Source organism: Ylistrum balloti, unplaced genomic scaffold, assembly GCF_031769215.1.
Source record: "Ylistrum balloti isolate Yb309-2 unplaced genomic scaffold, AGI_CSIRO_Ybal_v1 Utg369624, whole genome shotgun sequence".
NCBI classification, from domain to species: domain Eukaryota; kingdom Metazoa; phylum Mollusca; class Bivalvia; order Pectinida; family Pectinidae; genus Ylistrum; species Ylistrum balloti.
The window spans coordinates 1,108,561-1,123,503 of NW_026781893.1; the positions used below are offsets into that span (position 1 = coordinate 1,108,561).

A 14,943-nucleotide genomic window follows, 5' to 3' on the forward strand; every position below is an offset into this window, starting at 1 on the left:
ATTAAACAGTGTTCTTATCAAAAGTGAAAGAATAATGAAAATATGAACAAGTGGTCACACGTGACATTGAGATCCTTACAGTTGTCAAATATTACAAGGAATCAGTATAGACCAATAATGATCAAAGTCAGATAGCGTGAACATCCAATATAGAGTCTTAGTAGATGATAAAGGGTGATTAATCAGAATGGTAATGAAAACGATCACAGGAAATTTACTCATCAGATTGGAAATGACGACGATCACAGGGAATTTACTCATCAGATTGGAAATGACGACGATCACAGGGAATTTACTCATCAGATTGGAAATGACGACGATCACAGGAAATTTACTTATCAGATTGGAAATGACGACGATCACAGGAAATTTACTCATCAGATTGGAAATGACGACGATCACAGGAAATTTACTTATCAGAATGGCGATGAATACGATCACAGGAAATTTACTGACGAGTGTAAAAGTAAACAGAACACGTGAACATTGTGTATTTTGCAATTTCAGATGAGGGGAAACTGGGAGTCGATTAAGTTTTTTATTTTTGTTTGCTTTGTTTTTTCTTGACATTGTTAAAGATGCACATAATAAAGACCACGAAAATTATCCCAAAAGACAAGTATCTGTTATATGTCAACCAGGTTCAATAAGTAGTAAAAATGACCAGGGGAAGGCAATTAAGTTTAAACGTTCGAACACATTATAGCAAAAAAAATGTACTTATGGGTCCTTCGTGAAAATAAGTAAATACATTACAACAACTAGTTTAAATATCAGGATTGATCAAACATGGACATTAAATGAACAAAAATGATTTAAACGTGGTCCTTTAAACGAATAGAAGGATAAGAAGACCAACTATTTTGGAAAGTAAGAATCATCTGCTTCATCTAAGTCGCAGAGATGCAAAGTCAAGTTTTCAAAAGAGGATCTAGTGTATAACACTGAATCCATTAGACCTACTTAAAGTATCGATCCATTTAACCTGACGCTGCACAAAGAAAACAAATCAAATCCTACTACAAATTTCTATTTACTTACAATCGACCCAATTAATTCTCGAATTGATATTCCGTAAAACAACCACTGCAGGTTGTATTTAGAGTGAAGATGTCGATCAATAGTGTGAATTGATACATATACTCACAAACCAAGTGTATACAAAGGGAGTAAACTCATATCAAAGCGATTTGTATCTCAATGAAAAAATAACACAGTCCAAGGTCGTTATGCTTAACGGTCGTGTCATTCACTAAGGAAATCAAACATGGTTTTGAAGCTTAATGATGACTGATTTCGGTCGCTATAATTAGAAAGTGCATGTTCCTAACACATTGTATTACTGATCGGGTGTTTGTAAACTCTGTACAAAAAAATAATCAATGTAAATTGATATGAATAGACAATAATATGGCGCCCGTTTACTGTAATGATGCACTTATTATTTTCAAATATATATTTCGTTTCAACGAATTATCTTTTCAGTTTTTATATTATTGTATTTTTTATCGAAATACAAGTACTACGCCATTCAAAGACGTCACACACCTCTTTGCAGATTAGGTTTAAAACATTATGGCTTTTGTCGGCTTTTGAATCATGAACCTGCAAATTATTTTGTGCAGCTGTTTGGAGTTATTGTTTAGATATAAATACTCAGAACATATCTAAGTCTTCGAAAAGTACCTCTTTTTATATGAAGGTTTTTTTTAATATCTTCACAAATTAATGACCGTATGTGCATCTTAGTAAGGAAGCACGTGAAGCAAGTGTAATTTATTATCAATATTATGTATGTAACAAGATTGTAATCCTCACAGAACAAAATCTAAGTCTGTTGCGTGGTTTTTTTAAATATAGTATTATCTTTCATTGACCGAACAAAAAACAAAGATGCATACATAAAAACAAATAAACAGCTATGTTGTCATTACAATGAAAATCTATTGTATGTGACTTCATTTGATTTTTTAACTGAATTATATGAAATATATTCTATTAATATTGCAACCGTACGAATTAGTTGGTATTAAGTTCGAAAAAACAAACCAAATTATTTCAAGGTGTTTTATCAACATTTAATCTGAAAGCTATTCCTGATACATAATTCAATCCGGGGGAAAAGGAGAACCATTTATATCTTCTTATATGGTATTCACTTTTTCTGTTATCAGGAAGGTCCAATTGGCCTTAACCGCTGAACTTTTCCCTAGTTAATCTTCGACAAAAGAATAAACAAAATATAATTTCGAGAAAATGAAATAGCCGTTCGTTAAAACGAAATCGTACTTCAAAAAATCATATTGGAAATATGACATTTTTTGAGCCAAATATTGTTTGTAAATAGTATTGTACTAAAGATATATATTACGATATAGTTGTAATCATATCTGTTGCCATGGGCAATGCATAATGGTACTGTGGAAATTATCTAGAAGGTAAAAATAGAAATCTGCAGTTAAATATCAAAGTGTTTCCATTAAATGGTGAAATACTTGATTCAGGAATTGTTAAGAAGATATCCATTTAAAAGATAAACTAAAGTATACTGATGATAAAGCTTACCTTAAGTATTACTTCGTGATATGCATGCCCAATGAAAGATTTAGTACCCTTTCCACGGTCTACAACTCGACATTACATCAAGTTCTGAACTTTTCCATGCAGGTACCGTGTATAATATAAGGGTTTAAACCCAATATTCAATAGATCAATAAATAGATCAAGACGTGACACTACGTTTTCTTTTATAATCACCGCCGTCCAATATTCAGGGATACATTGACACACATGACTGAGTTCTATAAACTGTTCTATATTAAGCCTTATCCTACCTGCCGATATCCATTGAGTAGTTGGTGGTATGTCCGACCACACCTTTGATGTGGCCATGCTTATCCGTATACTTTCTTCGGATCTAATCAGTTCTTCTCGGGAGTCGTCACAAATTGTTGAAGATGACATTTGACAAGACATATGTGTGACATTGTTAGGAGACTTTTCCGAGGTAATTGCGAAATACGTATGTGACCCTGTTACGAAACTTGTTGTTTTTTAAGTAATTTTGAAATATGTGTATGACACTAGATAATATGGCTTGTTTGAGGGAGATCATTCACTTGCAGTAGCTCCCATTTCACAGGTTAAGATATGAAGATTCCACTTATCGTGTCGCTGGCCAGCTGTCTATGGCGGTGTATACATTCTTTCACAACAACAACAGGTAAGTAATTTACGTGTTTATAAACAGACAGAAGTATAGCTCCTGTTTCTAAATATACCACTTTAATTTACAGCACCTTTAAACATGTATGTATCAGTCAAAGGTGTGTTTATGAATGTGTCGCATATAAAGTATATGCTAATCACCAAAAGCCTCTAGGTAAATATATCGTTATTACTCGAAGAACGTCGATTTCTTTGTACCATGTATGTTTGACCTACTTTTGTACTGCCATGCGAAAAGAATCGCTCCTAAAACGATCGTGATATTCTGTGTCAGTTACTTAAAGCGCCATACACATTTACTTATTGGTACAGCCTAGCCTATTTATACTCCCAAATAACTAGGTTATTGTAATGATTTAAGTTTTGTGTATAAATTTGCATATTACCACATGTCGAACGTTAGTGTTAACATTTCATGAACTCGTGAGTAGGCAATATCTGTTGTGAATTTCCTTGTATACGAATGTGGTGATGCCTATAATGTTAACACCCGGTTACACTAATTAAATATCATTGGTCAATTCCAAAGCTTTCATTTTGTGTCCTGTGTTCTATATAGATATGAACTGACATTAAAACCGAGTATAAGATTCTACTGATCACATAGTCTGTATTTCTTACAACAATAAGGTTAAACTTTCAAATTAATTTCCCTCTAATACAAGTTTTATTTCGATGCAAACGATACGTTTTTTCACTGTCGAGACAATCGTGTGGTGTCATCGAAGTTATATATTTATGACGTCACAATAATGTTAAAACACTTGTGCCTTCTGATATTTATGAAATGGCTTTATTAAATGATACAAATGTCCTTTATGTATTGAAAACAAATATAGCATGAACATTCAATGTAAATGCAAGTATTAATTATTACTTGTGATCAATTTACACGCATATCTACAAATAAGGATGTAATAATATATGCAATATCGTCCTGCTGTTCAAAAAAATTGAAAATCAATTGTTATAAAAATTGATAATTTCATTCCTTTTTAGGCTAAACGTACTCAGTAAGAATAGGCTATTGCGACGGCCTTTCAGACAAAATTTACCGATCCTGGCCTTCTCATTGGCCGACATATCGAGAGCCTTCTAGCGGCAATTTTCTGCGTAAATAATGCCGCGGTCTTCCAAATCGCTATTTTAAAAGCATCCAAAAGTAGTTTATTTTTATAATAACAATACGATTACTATATATTTCAAAAAAGAAGCACAGTGTGGTTGAACTATTGATAAATTTTGAACAATATATTTTACGGAATTCTCGACATGACGTAAACGTACAGAACACTGTACGTGATAAGAAGTTGATAAGAAGCTAGTCTGGGGGCTTGGTTTGAATTATCAACTAACAGCACTTATAAATAAACAAAACTTACAAACAGAACATCAATTTTGTTTTAATCCTTGTCGTTGTGGCAAGATCATCTTAATATATAACATCACTTTACCTCAGTAGACATCACCGAATTGGACTGTTCGTCCCACGCGCACACCCGCCGATATGACACTTTTTCAGGTTTTTCACATCCACCGCCACGACACTTTTTCAAGTTTTTGAAGATAAAAAGTTTGCGCTTCGTAGGCAAGGTACATTTGGTGCTCATGATTTATGAATAATATATGTTTATTACTGTACTGATCATGATGTTTTATTTGAAGGAGGTTGATTGTGCTGATTTCTCCAGTTTTGTTAATGTGTATCAAAGTTCCTTGAAATGAAAATATTCCTTCAAACAAAATATTCATGTTTATAATTATCAATTAACTAGAACGAAATATTTCCATAACATATTTATTCATTTAGCGTGTCATGGTGACATCATCTAATGCATTGGAGATCAGAAATAGTAGTAGCTAAAGTGAAAATATTGTAAATTTTGTATATATATGGAAGTCTGGTTTAATCTCAAAGAACTATGTCTTTATAGACATAATTACTGGAGGAAAAGTCTAACCATGATACTTCAAGGAAGATAGGCATGTAAATACATTTAATGTAATTACTTACACTTTCACCTATCTGAAATGCTGTGTATACCTTATCTACTTTCCTCAACTACAAATATAATCATAATAAGTAAGGACTATTACTTTGCAATATATTCAAAATAAAGAAGTAGGTATAAAGTCCTTTCGATTTGTTTAAATCCTCATATTGATAGGATAGTAATTGCAACATCTTGGGTATTTCAAAGGTTTTATTTAGTCAACTTCATCATAGAGGTATTTATCGTTTGGCTTGTTGGTGATAAATATATGGTTGTGTGTATTTTGTTTTTTTTTTACCTATTTTGATTTGTTCACATTATTGTCGTCAAATTTGAAATCAGAATTAAAGAAGATATAAAATCGCTTAAAATTAAGAAAAATAGCCTCTGGTTCTCTTATTTTAGTAATTTTTGCATTCCAAAGTGTAGGAGTATGGGAATAGTAATATAGCTTTGCGGTTATTTGTGAACATTTTTCAATACGTTTAGCCTTTCAGTACTTTCATTATTGTTTAGAGTTACTTAATGTTCACTTCAAACAGAACAGGAAAGTCGCATGATTTAAGCAAGCATATCATTGTAAAGCCAGTATCACGAAGACATAATCTACTACCTACCTGGTAACATTGATAGTTTACAAGGGTTGCTATATCTGTGATTGAAAACTTCTTCACGACAATATACTTTCTATAGGACCCTATCAACTAGCTTTTCTAATGTGAATTTGGCATTATTTTATATACTGGTAGAAACAACATATATAAAATGTAGAAAAAAGACAACTAAATTACGTTCTATTTTGATGATTTTTATTGTACAAAGTTAACCATGAATATTGATATATACAATATACCATCTTCGTTACAGATGGCATTGTGCAGGATGAAAACTGTGCAACTGGCTACAACACATACGACTCAGATACAGGCCTAGTGAGAGAGGTTAAATACTACATCTACTGCACAGATTCTCAACACTGTTGTGACATATTCGAATATCGCTACTGCTGCCCTTACCAATACTACAGCCCGTATGTAAATCAGGTCTAGTGTATTGATATACCCGTTCACATACTATGTAAGAGAAAAGGCAATGTGTTACATAGAGGTCACACAACGAGCGGTTGTGGTATATATTTCATTTAGTGAAGTTATTTCTCAAAAGTTAAAAAAAGACATGAAATGTTTTAGCAATTGTTTTTGTAACTTTTGGAAGTACTAACAAATGTAATAAAATACTATATAAAACAACCACACGTTTTTGTGACCTCTTTCTACCACAATAAAAATATATAAAAGTTACCTGTCCTGTACCTAGGTGTTTTATTTACGCGATCTGTAGGGATATAATGGCCTTTAGTGAAATTCTGCTAATAAACATGCAAAACAGACAATTTGCGACATACACTGGTATACACTAACTCCATGACTAATTATAACCAGAAATACATTTGTTATCTTCAACGAAAAAAAATATAGAAATCAAATTAAAATTACAATCGCTAATTATCTACATAATGAAGTTTTTGTATGTTAACCTGACTTGGAAAGATGATAACTTCATTCACGGTGAGCATGTACAACAACGTACCTTTGTCACATTGTAATTTTATATTGGAGAAATCATCGTGTAACCAGTCACTACCAGACAAGGTTCATATGTTTTATTATAGCATACCCCCAGCATTTTCATATATAATCATTAATATCGATAGACTTTTCATTAACACGCCTCCTGAATACATATGAAATGTTTCTTTTTCAGCTATGACTATCCGTCAAACAATGCTATCATATTTGGCGGTATAGCCGGGGCAATCATGTTCTTATGTTTTGCTGTATGTGTCATCGCCAGATGGACACGAAAACCTGTACCAGCTATAGATCCGCAAACCGCTCAAGTTCTCAGGTCTATTACAGGTCAGTACCCAGCAGACAATTTACAGTCTGCCAACAACCATTTCCAGCTGCATACAAACCAATATAACATAGTATATATAATGTTATATCTTAGATTGATAATGAGGGGCGCAGTCATTTTGCTCTGCATTTAAGTATCACGCACGGTGATGCACATGAAAACCTACAATAATGAAGTAATGTTACATGGCAAATAATTATCACAAACTCTGTCCTGAATTGTATAAGAATATACTGTCACTTTGCTCTACCTTTACTCATTCAAATGAAGCAGATAACATTTTGTTTAACACATGCTGCATGATTACATAACTCCATTTCCGGTAACCAGAGAACAGTGTTTTGAATAAACGAAAGTAATACTCTATTAAGTAAAATTAAGTACCACGCTAGGAATACAGTCAATACAATTGTCAGTTTATCCATCTACAAACCTGGAGCATTTACTTCTAACAAATTCCTTCATTACTCATAATTCTTATGTTCACAGCTGCATGTATATTCCTCGTTCGTTTTTTCCTGGTATTTCATATCCTCGTGTAAATTTCCTAGCCTTATTTATAAATAATTATACGATCGTATATGTCATTGAATGTCCACATTTTGTTTTACACTTATTAATTTTCTTAAGTTAGATCAAAGTAAAATAAAGTTCCACGTGCATTTTGAAGTTTCTGTGCTTTCCGGCTCTTAAATTCTAAAAAGAAACATACAGGATAGAATAAATGAGGATATTTTGAATGCATTTTTAAATTTTGGTTTGTAAAAAGCTTTACAACGGAACTGGGAGAGTTCATCACCAAATAAGTTTTCCTTCAGTTTCGTAGATAACTAGGATATAAGTCAAGTTGTAGGGAATTAAAACCTGTTGGTATCTACTATCTACTGGTACAATTTTGAAAGTTTAAATTTTTTCAATGTTGTGAATTATTTTACACTAACATCTACCAACAAAATCGTATATAATAGATAAAAAAACTTACTACTCGTCATTTTAGTCTGCAAAACCGTGACAAAAATAGCACGCGCACTGAAGCACCGGAATCATAACGATAACAGATATATCACAATAATGGGTGCTCGACCAGCTAAGTTAATCTTTATATTAATTTTGACACAAAGTTCAATTTTCCAAATAGATATAAGCGCCAACCACGAAATTTGTACTGTTGGTAAAACAAACTTTGAAACTTAAGTACTACGAAACTATTTGACATTTCATACTATTGACATAAAGTTCTAGAGAGCTGCATTCTACATTTTAATGGCAATTTTGTAATCGAAGGTGGAAATTTTATTTTTCTCGTTGTTTTGTTTTGAAATGTTAATCTGAATATTTTCTGTCGACAAGTATTACAATTTTGATCAATACATGATCACAACCATTTTTCCATACCACATAATTTTAAGTCGCCCTGTATTCGTTTACATACAATTGAAAATCAAATGCGTTGTATTTTCAGGTGGTAATATACCACGAACACCATTCACAGGACTGATTTTATCTACTGGTGATGGAAGTGCAATACACATGTCAACTTTAAGCACACAAACATTCGGTACGTCTGGCACTGAGACACAATCGGTTAATGCGTCTAGCAATGGGTCACATACTGTAGACACTAATGCGGCACCGCCCCCTCTTTATGAGGATTGTGTTCGAAATAGCCCCGATCTTACACTGCAAGGGAGCAGTGTTCATCCTGTTCCTTCTCCGCAAGTGGACAATGTTGATACCTCAATGACAATACATATGGACACCCGTTCAGACCATGATATTACTTCTGATAGCGAACACAGCAATAATGTTAACGTGTCAGACAGTATCACTTGTCTTTGATGACGGAGCTATATAACATCATCTTGATATACAAGATGACTACTCAGGGTCATTCATTTTGATTTCTTCGGTTGTACGTTTCATGTTTCCTTTCAGAATAATTTGATAAAATGTTTTATTTCAATTTAAATATGCCTCAATTCATACCTAATAACTGTTTCTCAATGTTGATATCGCCTACCTGGATAGGACTGGATTTGTTTGTGAATATAAGCATTGCACGATAGGAACATTTTCTAACCTTTCTGATATTGACTTTGCTGTGGTTCGAATTCGCCAGGGGATTGTACACTGTATTTATATGCTGCTATTTTCGCTTTGTATTGTTACTAAATGCTAAAGAAATATTTTTTGTTGTTTTGTTTTTTATTATTATCATTATTTTAAGGGAGATCTGATTTTAATGACAGCATGGGATTCAGCAGCGCCTTATCACGATATTACGCGTTAATCAAGCTTTGCAAGAGCACATAGATGCCTGCAATCGCCATATGGAATAGACATCTGCATTCACCATATGGAATAGATGCCTGCATTCACCATATGGAATAGACATCTACATTCACCATATGGAATAGATATCTGCATTCAACATATGGAATAGACATCTGCATTCACCACATGGAATAGACATCTGCATTCACCACATGGAATAGATATCTGCATTACCACATGGAATAGACATCTGCATTCAACATATGGAATAGACCTGCATTCACCATATGGAATAGACATCTTCATTCACCACATGGAATATACATCTGCATTCACCATATGGAATAGACATCTGCATTCGCTATATGGAATAGGCACCTGCATTCACCATATGGAATAGACATCTGCATTCGCTATACGGAATAGACATCTGCATTCACCACATGGAATAGACATCTGCATTCGCTATATGGAATAGACATCTGCATTCACCATATGGAATAGGCACCTGCATTCAGCATATGGAATATACATCTGCATTCGCTATATGGAATAGACATCTACATTCACCACATGGAATAGATATCTGCATTCACCATATGGAATAGACATCTGCATTCAGCATATGGAATATACATCTGCATTCGCTATATGGAATAGACATCTACATTCACCACATGGAATAGATATCTGCATTCACCATATGGAATAGACATCTGCATTCACCACATGGAAAAGACATCTGCATGGAATAGGCACCTGCATTCACCATATAGACTTTTAGTCGCGGAATCACTGTGATTAATGATTGATATTTTAGTCTTATTCCTCACATCAACGCAAATGAACTGGTCATTTTTCTTCATTCTTCCGTACACATTGCGTTGAAAATTTAACAAAACTGGTATTGAAGTAATCTGTTAAAAGACGGAACTTCATACAAGAATTCCTTTTTCTTATTTCGTAATATTTCATGTTTTATACGTAAAAGTGTTTTATATTTTAACCAGAATACCACTCAATAAGCCATATTTTGATTTGATATCAAACCGAGTGAACAGCTTTTAAAACATAGAAATTACTATATGCTTTTCTGGAATATTATTTATCCTGAGATAAAGCATGTTAAGGAAACATAAGTGGGATAACAGTCAGAAGGCACCTGCTTGGTTAATAAAATTTAGAATTAGCACTTGAAAATTAAAGAGATCTAATGGTAACGTAAACAAAGTTTACCTTTTTATTATTCATTATGTTCCTATTGAGGTAATATATCGACACAGCATATTATTTATTTGACAAGGCCGGTTACATTTCATTTAAGATTTAAAGCGATATAGCTCTGCACACTGTTTATTGAAAAGACAGAATTTCATCTTCAAGTAATTGATCTATGTTGTTATCGGGCATATTAGTTTTTTTTCTCGACTTCGATCACCGGAAGTTAGTATGTTGCACGTAATTAATAGGGAGCAAGGCGAGTTATTGTCCGATTTTAATAATGTTATAGAAATAACGATATGCATTTTTGACGCAATTGAATTTTAGCTAATGCATATGTTAATATAATTGTCATATTTTTTAAAAAAAAGTTTAGATTGTGTATATCATATGATTTTAGTAGTCGTGTTATGAATATTTGGTTGTGTTATTTGAAAAACAGTTATATGATATTTTTCATATTTCTCTCTGTTTATTATAAAAGAAATTCAAAATTATAGAAGATATGTTATAAACATATTACACAACATATAATCTAATTAGCGATAAAGCAATAAGACAATTTCAGTATTGATGAAAATGTTAAGTTTGACATGTGAATCAGAACGATGTACTGTTAAGGAAACTAACAGTTCATATGGCGATGAAGCAGAAAGGAAACTGCGCTATGAAGTGATGATTCCATTTTGATCAGCTATTGAAATAATAGATGTTGCATCTCCACCATCTAACATCAATATTCCGTAAATCAGAACAAGTAAACTATATGGAAAACTGCATGTATAATTGGTATCTGTTAATCACCAACTGACGTGTATTATTCAATGTGTTCCCTATACATGCAAGGCGTACAGTGTCCTGAACCATTATATATATTTATACAACACTTGTCTACTTGTTCGACCAATTCATTAAAATTACACAACCACAATACAACTAGAAGTTGTCACTGACGTTATAAAGTGGATTGTCGAAATTGACGTCAGTCGGCGAAAGTGGCTGCGCTACATTAGATTCGTCATCTGAGTTGGCGTGTAGCTGGGCACAACTACTGTCAGAATTCTGAAAAAAAAACATAATGAACCAGTGATATCTGCAACAGGTAAAGACAGAATGTTATTAATACAGTAATGTTCAAAGTTTCAAGAATATATTACATAACCACACAGAAAAACTGACAAGAACAATAAATCATATGTGTAGGTAATGATACAGAACTTCGCCTTAATATATCATTACATTAACACGAGGGAGGCTACTGGCAACGCATCCGTCTCTCATTCAGACGTCCCAGGTTCGATTACCTGAACGGACATGAAAACATATGGGATCACCTAACCTACCACATGGGGTTTTTCCTGTTTCCTCCGACAGTAAAACAATTGCTATAATTATAAATAAAGTTTACATTTGAAAACAAAACTGATAATGATAACATACCCGTCTCACTTTGCTCCAAACCTCCAGAAAACCTGAAGAATCTCGTTTTATCTTCAAAAAGATGACAATGGCCACACCAATAAGAATCAATACTGCCAATACGGCGACGGTTACACCAACAACCATTCCTGTCTGTAACATTGCACAATGATAGACACGACATGAAACAAAAACATGTTTGCAAACACACCATCTAAATATTAGAACAGGAATTCAACTTGTCAGTAGCAGCAGACCTAAATATCTCAACTGAGGGTTACACAAGTTTCACTACAGGGCTGAAGTATTGAAACAAAGAACCAAGAATGTCTTAAGGATCGACTTTCATTACTTATGGCCCAATATGAACCCTTGTGTAACAATGGCATTATGAAATAAGATATAAATGAAAAGTTCATAAGGCTAAAAGTTTGTACGACGAAGTTTTTTTCTGTCAATCACATCATATAAAAGTACATCTAGAGCGCTGTCATTCAGAAATCGATTCCAGAATATTTCAGCTCGAGTCATGTTAAGTGCTTTCTCCGAAACCAGTATTGTTCTTAGCTTAATAACTGGATTGCTTATAATTACTTTTTTACTTCTCTTAATACATTTACTAGCGACAAAAATAGAATTTTCACCGTGGTTATTATTTTTTTATAAGAAAATAACTTAATTATTTGTTATAACGTTTGGTGAATTAGTTTACTAAATGGCTTTATCTGCTACGACAGCGATTTACTATGATTTGAGCTCAACATACATGTGATTGAGACGGGCAGCTTACCTACAAGTCGTCCAATAATAATTTATCTTCCATCTTTGATTTTCATGTTTTTTTGTTTTTGATTTTAGAAAACTTGTCAGTTTCGTCAATGACACACCCTCCTCCACAATATTTATAGATTCTTAGTAAAACTCGGATAATAAACTTTGTCTTGAATACTTACAGTCATACTACTAAACAATACAATGGAATGAAATATAAATCAATACCCTTACATTGTTTCATAAAATGTGTATATAGAATTACTTAATACTTACCCGACTTTTACTTATGACAGCAACTGCTTCAGTTGGCTAAAACAGATACAAGGCATGTATAATGAAAAGAAAATTGGTTATGTAAACTGGGTTTTACGACGATGTCATAGTTTGCTACGATAAAAGAATAATATTAACAAACATATATGTCATAATCAGGTAATCAGATAATTGTAAAAAGAAGATATTTCCGAAAGTCGAACTGATTTCCACACACGTTAAAATGTTCTGATAAATCATCTGAAAAAAATCATAAAATGACGTTTTCTATCGCAACTCTCTCGATGTCTGCTGAAAGTACGGCTACCTTCAAGTTATTTAAAAAAAAAAAAAAGACCAGTACTCTCATTTACAATAAAATGTTGTGACATCTTTATCCTTAAATGTAGGATTTCCGTTTTTGATTAACAGGAAAATCTGAGATATCGATAAACTTTACAAACTAGTAATATATTGTTTTTCTTTTTCACATAAGATAGTTCCTCACTTTATAAAATCCAGTTATTCTGTTAGTCTAAGACGATAATTTTATTATTTCAGAATGTCATTCTTTAACCAGTCAAGGTGACGTTTCATTGCAGAATTAAGAATGTATTAATTTTGAGATTTCTTTCCGACGAAGACCTTTAACAAACTCATATAGACAGTTTCGCATAAAACGAAAACTGCTGCAAACGTCAACGCGGTTTACCTAAAAAAGCGTAAATGATGGCATGTGAAATACATTTGGAAACTACTAGTGTGTTGTAATTCTGATCAGTTCGTACAAGATGTTTTAGTTGGCCATCAACGGTATTTCTTTCCAACACTGTCCGCAACCATATTCTATATTCGTTAGAAAGACGAATAATGTTCTTTTCGATCGGTTGCCGATAATGAAGGTAGCTACCGATCTTACAATCTCTGATATATTTTCAGTAATTGTTATTACATGTTATTCAACTTTTGACTTACACTTAGACAGCTTTCTTGTTGATTTGATCGTATCATTCTTTCAAAGCTATATCAACATCTTTTCAGTAATGTCATTTACAAGTGGTTTGTAAAAATACCAAATAATTCTATTGTATCTTCAACATTCTTATTGTTTTCGTACCTAAAAATAACACCATTTCTTTCTTCTACTCAGCAGAAAAAATGAATCGGCATATCCGTCTATATGTCCCTGTTGCGGCACGGAACATCAGCATCGATTTCCAAATTGGTGCTTCTTATCAAAAAGCAATGGATCTACTCAGTTAACCTGTTTTCTTCACCTTTAATTACTTGGCTTTTCTTGACCAGGAACTAATCACAGATATTTATAATTTGAAATTAGAAGTATTTTATGCAAAAAGCGTCATGAATTGTTTCTTTTCCAGACCGTAGTTATGTTCATTTTTGAATAGGTATAACAAACGTTTGTTCGCTTACACATTATTGCGGATGGAGCTGCAAGACTGTACAAAACACACACAGGTGAATAACGCCTTTTAATACAATTTTAGAGTTAGACACAGTAGAGACAATCAATTAATCAAACTGCATTATATAGCTATTTTGCCCTTCTAAGACTCATCAGTGATGCTAAAGGCATAATTTTTTAAGCCTAGCTCATCTATCAGATAAATTAAGAACGACTTGCACATCGTGCAACTTCACTTACACATTTGGTCTATTTTTACAATCTGGGCCAGAGTTCAACTTTTTAGAAGTAGTATCCTTGGAACATATACACATAATTAGTTGGATGAATAGCCAGACCCTTTATTTTGGTGTTTTTTTTTTTTTTGTTTTGCCTTGATGTACATATCTCTGTAAATTATAATTACCTTTGAGAGGTCACGACCAAACTTCAAAG

At 33.1% G+C, this 14,943-nt stretch overlaps 2 protein-coding genes across 2 annotated transcripts in view; one reads left to right on the forward strand and one right to left on the reverse strand.

The window, feature by feature from the left end:
• The first annotated feature begins 3,150 nt into the window (after positions 1 to 3,150).
• On the forward strand, positions 3,151 to 8,981 carry LOC132550738 (uncharacterized). The gene is made up of 4 exons (XM_060214833.1): positions 3,151 to 3,223; positions 6,090 to 6,252; positions 6,987 to 7,141; positions 8,605 to 8,981. Exons 1-4 carry the CDS (start codon positions 3,151 to 3,153, stop codon positions 8,979 to 8,981), a joined length of 768 nt encoding a protein of 255 aa, XP_060070816.1.
• Positions 8,982 to 10,985: 2,004 nt separating this feature from the next.
• Positions 10,986 to 14,943, reverse strand: part of LOC132550968 (stabilin-2-like) — a 54,572-nt gene continuing 50,614 nt past the window's right edge. The window contains exons 38-40 of the mRNA XM_060215072.1: positions 13,104 to 13,139; positions 12,078 to 12,209; positions 10,986 to 11,699 (exon numbers count right to left, since the gene is read on the reverse strand). Coding sequence (XP_060071055.1) covers positions 11,574 to 11,699; positions 12,078 to 12,209; positions 13,104 to 13,139 — 294 coding nt within the window. The 3' untranslated portion in view covers positions 10,986 to 11,573. The remainder of the gene's footprint in view (positions 11,700 to 12,077; positions 12,210 to 13,103; positions 13,140 to 14,943) is intronic.

Coding starts and splice junctions, on each gene's coding strand:
- LOC132550738 (XM_060214833.1), top strand. CDS start 3,151: ATGAAGATTCCACTTATCGTGTCGCTGGCCAGCTGTCTATGGCGGTGT. Junction 3,224..6,089: donor TTCTTTCACAACAACAACAG/GTAAGTAATTTA, acceptor TCTTCGTTACAG/ATGGCATTGTGCAGGATGAA. Junction 6,253..6,986: donor CCTTACCAATACTACAGCCC/GTATGTAAATCA, acceptor TTTCTTTTTCAG/CTATGACTATCCGTCAAACA.